The 16,548-nt window shown below is 33.6% G+C and overlaps 2 protein-coding genes across 16 annotated transcripts in view; one reads left to right on the top strand and one right to left on the bottom strand.

Annotated features, from left to right (window-relative positions):
- The window catches only part of LOC147834501 (uncharacterized), a 382,782-nt gene that overhangs the window by 241,733 nt on the left and 124,501 nt on the right, over nucleotides 1-16,548 (bottom strand). The gene's annotated exons all lie outside the window — the stretch shown is intronic.
- Nucleotides 1-16,548, top strand: part of nrg3b (neuregulin 3b) — a 275,221-nt gene that overhangs the window by 172,346 nt on the left and 86,327 nt on the right. For both annotated transcript variants that reach the window (XM_087276507.1, XM_087276508.1), the window contains exon 2: nucleotides 2,779-2,911. In XM_087276507.1, the coding sequence (XP_087132633.1) occupies nucleotides 2,779-2,911 (133 nt within the window). The remainder of the gene's footprint in view (nucleotides 1-2,778; nucleotides 2,912-16,548) is intronic.

Raw genomic sequence — 16,548 nt, 5'->3', positions numbered from 1 at the left:
ACAGGTTATTTATGTTTATAAATGGCAGTAATTAAATATATTAAACCACCAACGCATTGTGGTCACTATAACGTTAAGTGATTCTTATATTTAGCGATAATCAGGCATATGTGTATTTATGATTTGTCCAAGGTTTTTTTTTTTTTAAAAGACCTGAATGAATCACTATTCAAAGAAGAGAGAGAGTGGACATTGATGGAAGTTGTTTCTGCCTATATAGTTTTGTTGATGTGGACCTTTTAAAATGGGGATGTAAGCATGGCACTCCATAATATCATTCCCTGAGAACTGTTATGGATTTCCACGAAGCAAGACTACGAGAATTGTCAGGCACTAAAACAATACACATTTTAATCTGAGAAGAAAGATCAGATAGGAAAGCAGTTGTTCAACTGTCCCAGTCACCCATCCTGAGCCCTCTCTGCCCTCGACTTTACCTTCTCCACCAGAGCAGCTCACTCACAATCTACACAGAATTTCTGTTTTCAATATGGTGCATCTTGTAGCTCTATATTCATGTTTGGTATCATTTTAAATGTCTCTGTGTGATTGGTAAAGTGTTGTCAACTTCACAGTAATATTTCACAATCTCCCTTATATCTGTTCATTTGGATTGTGACTTTGATAAGATCTTTGCCACTCCAGGGAAAATGGCCTTCACATTAACTCATGACCAGAGAATGTTTTTTGTGAAGCTTTTATTGTCTTGAATTTATTATGGTTTGTTATGATTTGAGTATTTAAGGAAAAGGTTTAAATGTGTGGGATCATGTAGCCAGGATACCCTGTTCAAACCATTGTAGTTAAAATACCATTCTTTAAAGGGATCTCAATGTCATTTAAGCATAAATCATATTTAGCTAATTAATTATAAATAAGTACACCCGTCACAAATCTATCTTTTAAATTGATACTTTTAATAGGAAGCTATCCAACATTGTATTTGTGCAAATACATTAGATTAGTCAGTACTGAAGTCAAATCTAGAGCTTATCTAACAAAATTACCTATGATAACGGTCAAAAATTTAGTACACCCAAATTTATATGTTATAGAAAAATATTAAATACAAATTTAAAAAAAGAGGAAAAATCAATATATTTTGCAATATTTTGCTTGAATTTAATTGTATTATGTTTCAATTTTTAAATTTTTTGGGTGAATAAAATATTATTTAAAAAAATATATCTGTTTTGTTTAAATGCAGCAAAATACATTGCCTATATTCACTGAAAAATAGGATAAAGTATTCATTTTCAAAATGGCGTGTACTCAGTTATGCTGAGCACTGTATATAAAAAATATTCTTGGCTATTCTAAGTACATGACTATTTATTCATTGTTTGTTTAGTTTAATTTAAATTGTTAACTGACTATTGAAAATGTTTATTGAAAATAGTTTTATTTATGATTTATTAAAGATTATTATATAAAACAGAGTTGAACTCTAACAGGTAAAGAAGAATTATTAAATAGATTGATTATTTTCTGATTATATTATTACTAGTTTATTTAAATCACTTACCATTTTGTATGGAAATACAAATAAAATATATAAATAAACTTGACCTTGTCAAAAAATATAATCAATTTGTAATCCAGCACATCTATTTAGCAAAATGCTGATCTCTTGAGTTACTTCTGATAGATAACTAATCAAATCTGGTCAATTTTTGTTTGAGAAAATGCAATGTTATTGTTTTACTGTCTTCTTTATGCATTTGAAACAGATTTGGCTATAACATGAGATACAGATGAAGTCAGAATTATTAGCCCCCCTAAATTATTAACCACTTTGTTTATTTTTTTCCAATTTCTGTTTAAAGAACAGAACACATTTCTAAACAAAATAGTTTTAAAAACTCACTTCTATTAACTGATTTCTTTTATCTTTGTCATGATGACAGTAAATAATATTTGACTAGATATTTTTTTTAAAACTTCTATACAGCTTAAAGTGACATTTAAGGGCTTAACTAGGCTAATTAGGTTGACTAGACAAGTTAGGGTAATTAGGCAAGTTATTCAATAATGATGATTCATTTTATCAAAAAAAAATATATATAGCTTAAAAGGGCTAATAATTTTGACCTTAAAATGTTTTTTATTATTAAAACTGCTTTTATTATAGCTGAAATGAAACAAAAAAAAACTTTCTACAGAAGAAAATCAGACATACTGTGAAAATTTACTTGCTCTGTTAAGCATCATTTGGGAATTATTTAAAAAAGAAAAAAGTTCAAAGGGGGCTAATAATTCCGACTTCAACTGTATTATACATTTCTTATTGTATAATTTGCACTTTGACTAGTTGAAAAGAAAGCAGAAGAATTAAATTGTTGAACTTGATTCACACTGCAGCTTGAACTGATGCAGCTACAGCGACATCACAAAATATTAAAAATGGTGAAAAATCCCAGTTACAGCTTATTAAATGAGCTTTATTATCTCTGATAGCCTGTGTCATTAAACCCCCATACCCTATATAAGCTCCATAATAGACTCTAGAACATATTCTCCATCCTCACATGGGCTCATTTGTAATCAGTGAAGTGGTTGTGAAACCATCATACTTGAACGTGTGATTCAATTAACAGCATTCATGTCATAATATTGAGAAATCACTCAGATGTAATTTTATCATCGGAATGGACGTTATGGAAATGGATGGATTATTAGTGTTTGATTCATTTGATTAAACTGATGTAATCTTGATTAATCTCTTTCTGTCCCCCTTCCTCTTTTTTTGCACCCTCCTCCTGTCTCTTTCACACACAGTTGCTCCCACAACCTCCACGGTGCGTTCGGAGTTCTTCAAGCCCTGCCAGGACAGTCAGGAGATGGCCTTCTGTTTGAATGAGGGCGAGTGCTTCATCATTGAAACTGTGGCAGGGGTGCACAGACACTGCAGGTGAGTCTACCTTTATGTGTGTGTCATGTCAAATAAAAGTGGATTTCCATCTTTACCTTTTCTTCAGTGACAATATCAAACTCCAAATGATTTTTATGGTTGTTACCCTATGAAATCTATTTTTATGTTGTTGTACTGTTTTTTTTTTTTTTTTTTTTTTTTGGCTTTCTCTTTTTTAGGGGGAACTTTATTAACATTTTAACACTTCAATTTAAAAAATGTAGTTAATTATTTTACAATAGTTCAAATGAATTAAAAACTAAAGTTAACATTTAAAGAGCTTGCAAAATTAACACTTAATTAATTTAACAACAATCAATTGAGTTTAATAATATTAAAACATCACAAACCCTACAAAACCACTTATTTTCTCAAGTTAAATTCAGTTGTTGTTGTTGTTGTTGTTTTTATCCATTTTTTGAAACTTTATTTTAATCATTATTTTTAAGTATGTCTTGTTAATTATACTTGGTAAAGCTAAGCTAAAAGACTTGCCCAATTATTAGAGGTGCAGTATGTAATTCTTTAAATCTTATAAAGTATAAAAATACCATAATATGTTTGCAGAGATTATAAAGTCTGATACAGTTGAAGTCAGAATTAGCCCCCCTGTTTATTTATTTATTTTTTCCCAATTTCTGTTTAACGCAGAGAATTTTTTTTCAATACATTTCTAATTTATTTTATTATTCATTTATTTTATCTTTGCCATGATGACAGTAAATAATATTTCAAGACACTTCCATACAGCTTAAAGTGACATTTAAAGGCTTAACTAGGTTAGGTTAACTAGGCAGGTTAGGGTAATTAGGCAAGTTATTGTATAACGATTGTTTGTTCTGTAGACTACTGGGGAAAATATAACTTAAAGGAGCTAATAATTTTGACCTTAAAATGGCTTAAAAAATTGTAAAACTGCTTTTACTCTAAATATCCGAAATAAAACAAAAAGGACTTTCTCCAGAAGAGACAATATTATTAGACATACTGTGAACATTTCCTTGCTCTATTAAAGACAATTTGGGAAATATTTATATTTATATTGATGCATTATATGCTGTTTTTGTTTTGGTTGTTTTAATTCACCCACTGCCAGTTTAGCCAATTGTATTTCAGCACCCCGAGTTGCCTTGATGGAAAACTGTATTACATTCATTTATTCAGAAAGGCTCTCAAAGCATGCTTTCGTGACCAAAATGTGACTCCAGTGAACAGTAGCAATAAGATGATATGCAAATAATATAAATATCATGAACGTAAACATTTTACGCATTCTTATATACGAGGAGGTTACATTTAAACCCCTTACAACACAGAACAACTAACAACAAACCACGTGACAGGATTTGGAGTGATAAGCAGTTTGGCTGTTAGCACTTAAATACAGCCATTCAGAAGCACAGAATAGGGCACTTACTGCATTCCAACAATATAGTAAGGTTTATAATCTAATTAATAGATATTAAACCTCTTTAACATTATTAAATTTAGATGACGAATCACTGATATGTGTTGGTTTTGTGCCTTTGAAGTTCAATTTAAAATGGTTTATTTAATTTTTAAGATCCGAGGTAAACTATCAACTGCTTTCAGTATGGCATTTAATGTCATGTAAAATGCCATTCAAACCCACATTTTTAGCTTTTAACACTAAATAAAGCACATGAGGTGTTCCTGAGGTAATCATTGTCTCTGCTGTTCAAGAAATAGAAGCCGTTTCTAAAACATATACAGTATTTAAGGTGTTGGTTAGTACAAAAACTACTCATTCAACTGCTCATTTTAATATGCAAAATATTCCTTCTATCGCGTGCTGTTGCTTTTATTTAGAACAAAATTTAAACCAGCCTTTAAACTTGATAGTCAGGTTGATAGTTTTTCTCAAGTTAAAGTCGGCATGAAATCAAACTCTTCTTATTTTCAAAAGGTGACATGGAGAAGTATAAGTGTAGAGTCTATTTTCTTGCATGATAAGTAGGCCCACACAAAATCTGCACATGCAGAAATCTGCAGATTTTCACAGATTTTTAACCCATCCTTGAGCCTATGTATTTACTTGTGTAAATTTATATTTATTCGGTATTTAAATTAATTTCAGTAATATTATTGACTAATATGAAAATGTTCTCATGAGTTATTTGCAAAACAGTTTGTAAATAAATATTTTCTGTCTTTTTGTAGATACATTATATCAGCTTTGCTTACTAAATAAGTGGATCTAATTGGACTTGCATTATAAACATTAAATAAAAGTTATTAAAAGTGTTTTGGTTTTTAGTTGTGATACTCCCAAAATCCTTGCACATAAATCCACATATTGTTTTACAAATTCCCCTCAGAAATATCAGAAATTGTATGCAGATTCTGTTTGGCTTTACTGATAAGTGAAATATGAGGTGGGAAATTAAAAAAGTTTAATTGGTTTTCATTTTAAGTTAAATAATAAAGGAAAAGAAATTATCTTAACTTCCATTTCATGCTGACTTTAAATGTGAAAATAAAAATAAACTTGTGCCATGTGTTTCCATCTGTACACTGCCTAGCAGCAGCTTTTCTCACATGCAATAGAAATATACTAGTGATGTGATTCTCTGATTGGCCCTGGGTATGATGTTGCTAGACAGCAGAAGGTGACAACACCACAGGCATCAGGAGCTCTTCAGACTGCATGTAATTAACTAACTGATTCACACAGACGCCAAAAAAAAAAAAAAAAAAAAATCTCATATTTAAATGGTCCCTTATGGTTTGATATTCACAAACCGTAGTCCATCATTCCGCTTCATGTGCACCAGACACTTTCTTATTAAACTCCATATTTGTAGGATTACATTGTGCAATTCTGTGTGCTCTTTACACATGTGAATGAATGGGTTGACTAACCCACTCATCTATCTTCCACTTCATATGTACCTGACACTTTCCTACAAACTTAACATTACAAAAACTTAATGAAGTAAATGTGGAATGAATATACCATGCCTTCCGTGCCGAGAGCCTCAAAGTAGCCTTAAGCACAATGTGAGCTCTTGTACACTGTAAAAAAAAATATCCATAAATTTATAGTTTTCCATATTCTGCGATTCATATATAGATATATTTCTGTTTTTTCATACTTTTGAATTGCATTACAGGACCTTGATCTTTCTTCCAACAACTTTTAACCTTGAAAAGTTTTTAAAAAGTGGCTTTTATTAACATTTTTAATAGTTAAAGTGATATGCTGTCTGGATTGTATATTAATGTGCAACAACTTTGTAATAAGCAACCAATACATTTTTCTGGTATTTTGCAAGCTTATTTTTCTACATATAATTTCTTAAACATAACATTCTTTCAAACTACTAAAATGTCAGTTAAAGTCACTTTGTTAAGCTGAATTTTCAAGATAAAAAGTCGACAGAGCAGAGATCAAGGTTCTATAATGCAAAATGGAAAACACTTGTGAATAACAAAACATGGAAACTGTTAATTAACAGATCATTTTTACAGCGTATGGTGAAAGCAATGCGGCGTGCTTTGCTTTTTGGTGTGAGTGTCAAGGAGAGTTGAAATCAGGTCAACTTTATAGTAATAAGCTATGACGCAGTTATGATCAGAATGTACAAATCTACCGCTTAAGAGGGTTTCATAGAGAATAAACCTGGGTTCCAACCATGTTAGTTCTCAAGTAAAATACAGCAGAGGTTATTCATTGCTATGTGGTTTTCCCAGTTTGTGATGCGCAAAAATTAACTTAAGCGTGAAGATCAAGGCCATTAAATGTCCTCTGGTCATGTTGAGACAAGCACTTAAACATAAACAGAAAAGCATCACTGCACTAATGACTTTTCATTGGTTTATTTCGTTAGTTAACATGTAAACATTGGATCGTCAGAATGCCAACGGCAGGGTGTCCATGGCCATAGATGCTCTCGTGGGCAGCGCTGTGAATGCAGGCATCATTGGCATTTTGACGCTCTTGTCGGCGGCTAGACTACATGGCATCTATATTGCTGCTCTCTGCTGACATGAAGTGCTTCTTTTGTCCTCATTTGTAAGTCACTTCAGATAAAAGAGTCTGCTGAATGAATAAATGTAAATGTGCTTTTGGTTTAATAGGGTTTCTGCAGGTTTTATGAGGGTAATTTTAAGACTTTTTAAAGAGCCAAATAAAGAAGAATGAAGTGGAGAAAATGAAGGGTTAACACTACAGCAATATTTTAAGAACTTATGTCTAGAGGGCATATGAAGAGATATATTGATCAGAGTAAAAATACAAAAAAAAAAAACTGATCTAACTTTGAAATTAATTTAGCATAAATATTGTTAAGGCTTCAATACCTCTGATTAAACCACTGGAGTTCAAAAATAACTTCTTGTCTTTTTGATCAGACCTATTGTGTGTATCTATATACCTCTAAGACTAAGATGCTATCAACATATACACTCTTTAGGTGCTCCCTAGACATTATACATAGTGAAAAATAGTTTACATACAGCCAATCCTGAAATTATTTATACCCCTAGCAAATTCTGACTTTTATTTAACCAGCAAGTTTTTGTTTTGTTTTTTCTGATCGAAAATGACACAGACATCTCCCAAAATATAATAAGAGGGTCTCATTGACAAAAATATATATATTTCTTCTCTTTTATTTACATTCCGTCTTTCGGATGGGACGTTAAACCGAGGCCCCGACTCTCTGTGGTCGTTAAAAATCCCAGGATGTCCTTCGAAAAAGAGTAGGGGTTTAACCCCAGCATCCTGGCCAAATTTGCCCACTGGCCTCTGTCCATCATGGCCTCCTAACCCTCCCCATATCATGATTGGCATATCATCACTCTGTCTCCTCTACACCAATCAGCTGGTGTGTGGTGTGCGGTCTGGCGCAAAATGGCTGCCGTCGCGTCATCCAGGTGGATGCTGCACACTGGTGGTGGATGAGGAGATTCCCCCCCCATTGTGTAAAGCGCTTTGAGTGCCCAGAAAAGCGCTATATAAATGTAACAAATTATTATTATTATTATTATTATTATTTGATCAAAAAGGTTGAGTCAGAATTTGCCAGGGGTATGAATGTTAGACTTGACTGTATATATATATATATATATATATATATATATATATATATATATATATATATATATATATATATATATATATATATATATAGACAATTAAGGGGTATATAACACCTGCCAACTGCGGGTAAATTTCAGCTGTGGTAGGTTAAACAATCACTTCCACTAGCCATTTTGTCTGGTAGAAGATAATTGTAAAATTTTAAAAGTTTTCTTAAAAAGATCAACAATAAGGATCGCCATCTATCTATCTATCTATCTATCTATCTATCTATCTATCTATCTATCTATCTATCTATCTATCTATCTATCTATCTATCTATCTATCTATATATATATTTTTTTTATTAGTATGAATGTTTAGAAGTTTAATAGTCACCTAAAGTACTTTCAATCAAACAGGTTTACTGAATTCATACGTCACAGAATTTAGAAGCAGAAGTCATTATTTAGCATATTGGTAGCAGCTCCCTGACACGTGCACATTATAGAACTAAATGTGAAATAAAAAATAGTGAAATCGGTAATTATAAGGTGAAATCACATCCACGAATGACGTCTTGAATGACGCCCTTGAATATGCTAAGGAAACGAGACTGTGGTAAGACTGTCTGCACTGGATTGGCTGAAACGTAGGCTGTAAATACTGAACACAAATGACTCCACTGATGTGAGATGAAAAGGAGGAGTCATGCTGAACGATGCGGTCTATTTTGGACATCTTGGCACAAGCGAAAGCTGTTTGAAAAGCCAACATTTCAAGGGTATAATTAGAAAGCTGATCCGGCAAGTTGGAATGGCTGAATGACTTAACCTGGAGAGTTTGATGAGTCCAAATGAAGATGAGTGGCTCTGCGTGGAACGAATAACTGCAGGTTTTTTTTTTTTTTTTTGCTTTGAGATTACGCTTTTTGGCACAGGGTGGTGCTGCACATAAAAGAACGTGTCATTATTGAACACACATTCTGGACCACTGAATGGTTTTAAGTGTCTTAACACAAGGAGAAATCTGTAAATATCAACGAAAACCAGTTCAACGTTTAAAGTAGTGTCTTAGTTCTTGCATTTGGATGCTATATATATATATATATATATATATATATATATATATATATATATATATGTGTGTGTGTGTGTGTGTGTGTGTGTGTGTGGTATAAGCCCCCCTTTTGTCTTGTTTTTTCTTTTTTTTTTTTATATTTTCCAAATGCTTAACAGAGCAAGGACATTTTCACAGTATGTCTAATAACATTTTTTCTTCTGGAGAAAGTCCTATTTGTTTTATTTTGTCTAGAATAAAATCAGTTTTTAATTTTTTAGAAACAATTTTAATGTAAATATTATTAGCCACTTTAATCTATATATTTTTTCGATAGTCTTCAAAACAAACCATCGTTATACAATAACTTGCCTAATTACCCTAACCTGCCTAGTTAACCGAATTAACCTTGTTAAGCCTTTAAATGTCACTTAAAGCTGTATAGAAGTGTCTTTAAATCTTCTAGTAAAATATTATTTACTGTCATCATGGTAATAATAAAATAAATCAGTTATTAGAAATGAAGGGTGGCCTTTGGATTTGTTATAGTCCCAGTGCCCAATGTGTTCTTAATACGGTCCTGGTTATATCCATAGTGCAAAAGAACATGAAAAGTTGGTGTTGCAGTGGTGTTGTTGTAACTAAATTTAGGTTGAACATTTCTTTTTTTGAGAGTGAATAATGCAGTGTTGTGCAATGAAATGTAAATGGAGAACATAATTATATATTGTCCTAAATGTCCTAAAGTTTTGACTATTTAACAAAAAAAAGTCAATCTTTTTTCTACAACAGCTTCTTCTTTAATTTGGAGCACAAGCGTTACTTACAGTAATAATTTACCCAAAAATGAAAATCACCTCCTCATTTACTCTAGATCGGGGCTGCCCGAAAGTTTTTGTTGTCTGTTTCGCTCTGTTGTTTCAATACATGTGGAGAGTGTAACATCACTTTCAGAAGCTTGGCCGGACATTTCCCAGCCCAAACCAATGTCCTCTGTCCGTCAGGTGACAATACGCACATTTTAAACTAAATTACATCATTTCAATTTTAACATATAATTTTAGATAGCATTTTTGTAGCTTTTGTAGCTTTATTTGTGTGAAATATCCTTTTAAAATAAAATTAATTAACATAGTTATTTTAGTACCTTAAAGCAGTGGCATACTAACAATTTAATAGCGTAGAGCTCTTATTTTAGTACCTTTAAGTAGTAACATATTAACAAGATTCTACTATAAATATATGGAAAGAAAAAAACAATGTGAGTGCTCCAGTGACAGCTGTTTTACCCCTAAAGTTATAATCTTACACATTTTTTTTCTGACTGTGAAGAATTTAGGGTGTTGCAAGTAATTATAGGGGGGCTGGAGGTGAAAGGAGAAGGGTAAACTCTCTTGCATTCCCCCCTGATGAGGTGTAGCTCTCTGTTTCCAGCCTATTGTCAGCAGTCTCAGGTTGATTTGAATGAAAGCTGATCTTTTTTAGATACTTGCAATTGCCAGACTTGGACGAATGTATTGCACATAATGCATTGAGTGTGAACAGCCTCTAAAAGCCATGACACATCAAGCATAAACATAAAAAAACATTGACACAAGCTCCTTTGCCAAAAATGCTTCTCTTAAACACAACAAAAGGGCTGCAGGGTGCAAACTAGCTGCAAACAAGCATGTGCATTCTGAGCCAGCAGGTAAATTATTAACTGTCTATATCAGCAGGTATCAATTGTCTTCTTTAATCACAATGGGAAATTGAAACGAGGACTGCAAACATACAAAGTGTACACAAAGCAGCACTCGCATACCATTTCATGCCTTGTTTATGTTGATCACGTCCTTCATTCCAAGTGGCTCATGTCATTATGAATATACTGAAATGGCCAGGTGAGGTGACATAACATCGGTGCAGCCTTCTGTTTCTGTCGTCTTAAATTCTTTGCTCACTTTTATCAAGTATACTTTTATTCCTGTGCGCTGACTTGCTCACTTAACTGAACATTCAATCTTGGAGATTTCTCTCACCAACTCTAGTGATACCAATTTAACATCCTGAATAAGGTGAACTGCCACCGATGTGAGCCTGACTGGAGCTGACAAAAAAACTAGCCCGACAGACACTCATTTATGCTGACTTTGTTTGTTACAGCCCTTAAGTGTATTCCTGAAAAACTGTACTTACACAATCTACATTGCAATCATTTGCGGAAAACATCTCTAAGAAATCACTTAAAAAGCAAACAAACATACAGCTCAGACAGCCTACAAACTACTCTGAAATGCCTCTTGTTTTTTTCTTTTTTTGTTATTTTGTGCAAACAAGACGATGCCAACCATTCGAGAATTGAGGACAACAAATATTTAATACATAAATACAGGTCATCAAATGTGTTATTATCACATGTAAATATTGTTTCTTTTGAAGAGACACTAATGTAGAACTGCAGGTTTAAATAATGTCAAGCCTTTACAGTCAAAATCACAATAGTAATGGAGTTGTGTAATGTAATGATGTGCAAGTTTGCCAAGATGCTTCGGAAAGATAATTATTGTCAATAGTGCTATTGTCACAATCGCCAGTGATCTAGCCTATGCAGATCGCTGGAGAACTACAAATCTACCACAAAATGAACTACAAATTCCATCATACCTGTACTCTCACACCTGTTTCGGTTCACCTTTTGTGGAAACAGCTGAAGCTGTTCAGAACTAATCAAATGGGCTATAAAGACAGCACACACACACACACACACACACACACACACACACACACACCTTGTTGCCTTCTTAAACTTGTATCCTATATTTATATCTTCTTATACTGTTTATGAACATTACAATGCGCTTTCATTGCCTTGCCGTGTTAGACCTTTGCCTTGTTTACTGTTTATTCCTGTTTGCGACCTGCCTTCTAACCACTCGCCTGATATTTGACCACGACTCTGACTTAATAAACCTGCATTTGGATCAGCACTCCGTTGTCAGCATCCCTCTTACATGACAGCTATACAGTGGTCCCTCGTTATTCATGGGAGTTATGTTCTAAAAAATAACCCACAATAGGTGAAATTTGCGAGGTAGTCTGCTTTATTTCTTACAATTGTTATAGATTTGTTAAGGCTGTAAAGCCCCACATTAACCACTTTATACACATTTCTCAAACAAGCATTACCATTTGCACACTTTTCTCTCATTTAAACACTTTCAAAGTTAAACCGTTTGTAGAAAAATAAGTCCAGTATTATAGAATGAAACCAAAGATCAAAACCTGTTGTCAGGAGCAAACACTCATTGCTATTGACTAAAGGCTCATAAAGCTTTTTAGATTTTTGTGCAGATAATGTTGGCATTCAGCGTAATGTTCTTTTTCCTGCAGTCACTGATCCACAAAACTAAAGCACACTCCATCCTTAAGTGGGTCGCACACTGGATGCGCTGTGCACATGACAGTTGGAAGTAACACACACCCCACGTGCACGTTTGCGTGTTATTTCAAATGAAATCAAATCAAATGGCGCAGCAGAAATATATAGCTGGGCAGTACAGACAACCGCCAACTTGCAATGTTGGTGTGTATACACAAATATAACCCCTTTACGATGGTCTTGCAGACAGTTACAACATTTTTTGCCCTCCTTTAGAATAGAGTAGATCAGTTTATTAGGGAAAGAAATAATGAAATAAAAATAACATTATAATAGGAATCCATAAGATAGTAGTGGCCACAAAAGTCATATTAACTTAGAAATATCAGGGCATTGATCAATGATGCACCAGGAGCAATCCAGAGAAAACAAATGACTCCAACTGGATTGTACCGATCAGGACAGTTTGCACATCTTGGGGATGGTTTGCAGATTCATTAAGCAGAAGCCAAGCAATTTTGGTAAGATTGCCACCTCAATCTCTTGCTGCCTTTGGTGTTAAACTCTGACACAACATGACAAGTTGAGAAGATAATTATACGGTTAAGTTAATTAAAGTTATACTCTTATGATACACAATGACAAAATGTTTCTAAAATTAACACATTTAGGGTAATAACATTATGCAAGAGTATAATTGTTGCTGTTTTGAGATAGTATGCTGAGTGGCTTATGAACTCTTTGAGAGTGCTGAAGCAGGCTTCTGCTGATGAAACTACAAACTATATTCAGTAAACTTTATTTAGTTGAATCTCTGATTCCAGCTCTTCTAAATCTGACATACTGTTTTTTTTTTAAATAAAACTGTCAGTTCCCCTATACAACAAACAAAAAAATTAATGAGAAATTGATTGACTATTCATATGACAATATGTAGCTAATTGCACTATATTGAATTGTTCAGTAGGCCTAATTTTATAAAATCTAAGAATGATGATTATATTGTTTGTAAGTGTTATTAAGTGTTATTATATTGCTTGCTCAGTATTGTATAGTATATTGTTAAGGTCAATTATTGCATTACTCTAATGGTACCTCTGAAAAATCACATTGGTAAACAACATTAATCAATTATGAAGCAAATTCAATTAAAGGTTTAACACAGCCCCTAGAGAAGATAAGTGTCATCATTCAGCTCGATTTAGTTGAGCTTAGTTTCAATTCAGTTCACTAAGTATACTAGTGTCACACAGTTCATCAATTATGAAAGTTCATTTCTTCCCTACAGAAGACAATGGTGTTGTTCATTATTCAATTCAAGTCAGTTCAATTTTGATTCAATTAATTTCAAGTGGCAATGCTGCAGAGTTGAATGTCATTATTAACTCATTAAATATAGAAGTATATAACCTGAAACCTTATTAAATTAAATGCAATTTTTAAAATGCTTTAATGAGAACACACCACCTTATTTTAAAAAGTGTTTATTTCACAAGTCTCCTAGAGTTAATTAGTTGACTTGACCCATTTTTTATTACATTCTGACCGATTAGCTCCTAACTGTCAGTTCTATAGAGTGGACTAATAAGAAGACCACGGAGGCGGGGCAACCATTGCTAGTTTCTATTTACAGGTGCTCAGTGTCCCAACACCCTCAAGCTTTATGCCAAATGTTTTTTCAAACCATTTCAAACAAGCAAAGATGCATTTAGTGTGAATGAGCCTATAGTACAGCAGCAGTATTTCTTGACTATTATGCCAGAATGAGAATATTGTTCCAAGCAATATTGGCCTAGAAAACAGTAATATTTGATCTGTTTTATTGCTCAATGTAACTACAGATTACTCAAGCTTTAAACAGGACAATTATCAAAATTATTTTTGAAAATTTTAAACAAAATGCTACTGATCAAATTTGTCATACTTTTGTCATTAATTATGCAAAGCTAAAAGTGACATTATCCAATCATATTCAATTTGTATTAAATCGTACATTATTAACTGTACAACCAAAAAAAAAAAAAAACAGATACTGTATGTATTTTTTATCATTGTATTTGGTTATGTGAACTGCATTTCTTATTTCTAAATATTTAAAGTGCTTAAAGAATCATTAATGCAGTCATTAAAGAACTGTAAGCATTAGGAGGAACTGAAGGTAGAAACATATAACATTCCCCATCTCTAGCTGTAAATCTTTGGATGCTTTGCCATGAGCCGTGTTGCAGAACTTGCTGATGTTTAGGGATATCTGTTTAGTGTTACACCCCATCAGAGGTTGTGTTTACTGCTCCCTGAGCCCCTTTTTCGGCTGACAGGTCTGCCTGCTTCTCCTCATCACTCAAATGTAATAATGTTTCTTTTAAGTGTTGTTTTTATTTTTATTTTTTTTCGACATAGCAACCGTTACCTCAGGCCAAAGGCTTAACAGAGGCTAATGTTCAGTACAACAGCATCCGGTAAAAATAATCAGAGGTTTTACCCATATTAGTGCAGTAATTACTCTCCTTCTCTTTTTTTCCCCTCCATTTGGTCTTTTATCAATGCCACTAATGGGATTGTTGTTCTCAGTCACTGCCATGGTAACAGATCTTTGGTGTTCATTATATCCGCACAGATAATATAGAGCTGTGTCCAAAGTACTGCAGTAATAAAAACTATTTATAATTTAATGTTCAGGCACAGAGGGTGCCTCCAATATCAGTCGTTTGTGCAATTGGGAATTGTTTTCCATCACCTTTATTGCACTTATAAACTGAGCGGAGGTAATGAGAAAACCTGGTTTCTCGTAAAATTACCCGCTGACGGTTATAACAGGTAAATGTGATATACCGTTGCATCCGTTAATTAAACGTTTCATTTTTATTTTATAACACTTATTTGCTTATAAATGTCTAGAAAGGAGAGCTAGAGCGGAGAATTGCGGCTGTTAGGATTAATAAACAGAAGGTTTCTTCTTCACACCAAGGAAAATCTGACAGGAGGGATTGTTCTCTGATGGCAAATGATAAAGTTGTAGATGTATAATGCAGGAGTAGGATCTTGGAAAGCCTGGTAGGAGGTATTAAGGGATACGACTTGACAAAATGAATCATATTAATGATGACGATATCCTCTTTTTCCAGTTTCTTATCAAGCTCTCTCTTTCGCGAGGAAGCAGTCGCGATTAAGCTGTCAGATCTCGACACTCAGCGTTAATCCTGGAAGCTGTTTCTTCTCCTGTTCACTGGCCTTAGGGAGGACTCGCTGCACTCCTACCCTCTTTAACGCCCAAATAACATCTGAAGGAATAGTAACTAAGTAGGACTGTGTAATTATGGCGTGCATAAATACACCAATCTTTTTGCACATGAATACAAACATCCCACGTTGACTACCTTTGCATTGTCTGGGGATGCAACTGAGAGTGCATGGTAAAGTGAATTAGATATAAGAGCACATGTAGGGGTTTCTTGTCCACAGTTAATCCAAATTTAAGCCACCCACTTTTTGTGAAACGCTGAAGGATTTTGCTAGGCTCATCATCATTCCAAAATGTTGAATGCAAAATTCAGTATAAACTGTTTTGAATAAATTTGTTTCAAACTGCTTAAAGGAATAGTTCACTCTTAAACAAACAGAAATTTGTTACTTGAGGCCTTGGGACGAAGAACCATATACAGTTGGGTCCATAAATATTTGGGCATTGACATAATTCTAACATTTTTGGCTCCATACACAAACACAATTTGAAATTAAACGAACAAGAGGTGCTTTAACTGTAGACTGTCAGCTTTAATTTAAGGGTATTTACATCCAACTCAGGTGAATGCTGTAGGAATTACAACAGTTTGCAAATGTGCCTCCCACTTGTTAAGGGTCCAAAAGTAATTGGACAATTGGCTTCTAAGCTGTTCCATGGGCGGGTATGTGTTATTCCCTCATTATCCTATATTACAATGAGCAGAGAAAGGTCAAGAGTTCATATCAAGTGTTCCATTTGCATTTGGAATCTGTTACTGTCAACTGTCAAGATGAGATTCAAAAGAGCTGTCACAATCAGTCAAACAAGCCATCTTTAGGCTGAAAAAAACAAAACAAACACATCAGAGAGATAGAAAAAACATTAGGCATGGCCAAAACAACTGGTTGGCACATTCTTAAAAAAATAAGAATGCACCAATGAACTCAGCA

The sequence above is a fragment of the Danio rerio genome, chromosome 12 (genome assembly GCF_052040795.2).
Source record: "Danio rerio strain M-AB ecotype USA chromosome 12, GRCz13ab, whole genome shotgun sequence".
NCBI lineage: Eukaryota > Metazoa > Chordata > Actinopteri > Cypriniformes > Danionidae > Danio > Danio rerio.
Note: the sequence above shows the minus strand (reverse complement) of the source record. Positions and strands in the feature narration are given on the sequence as shown.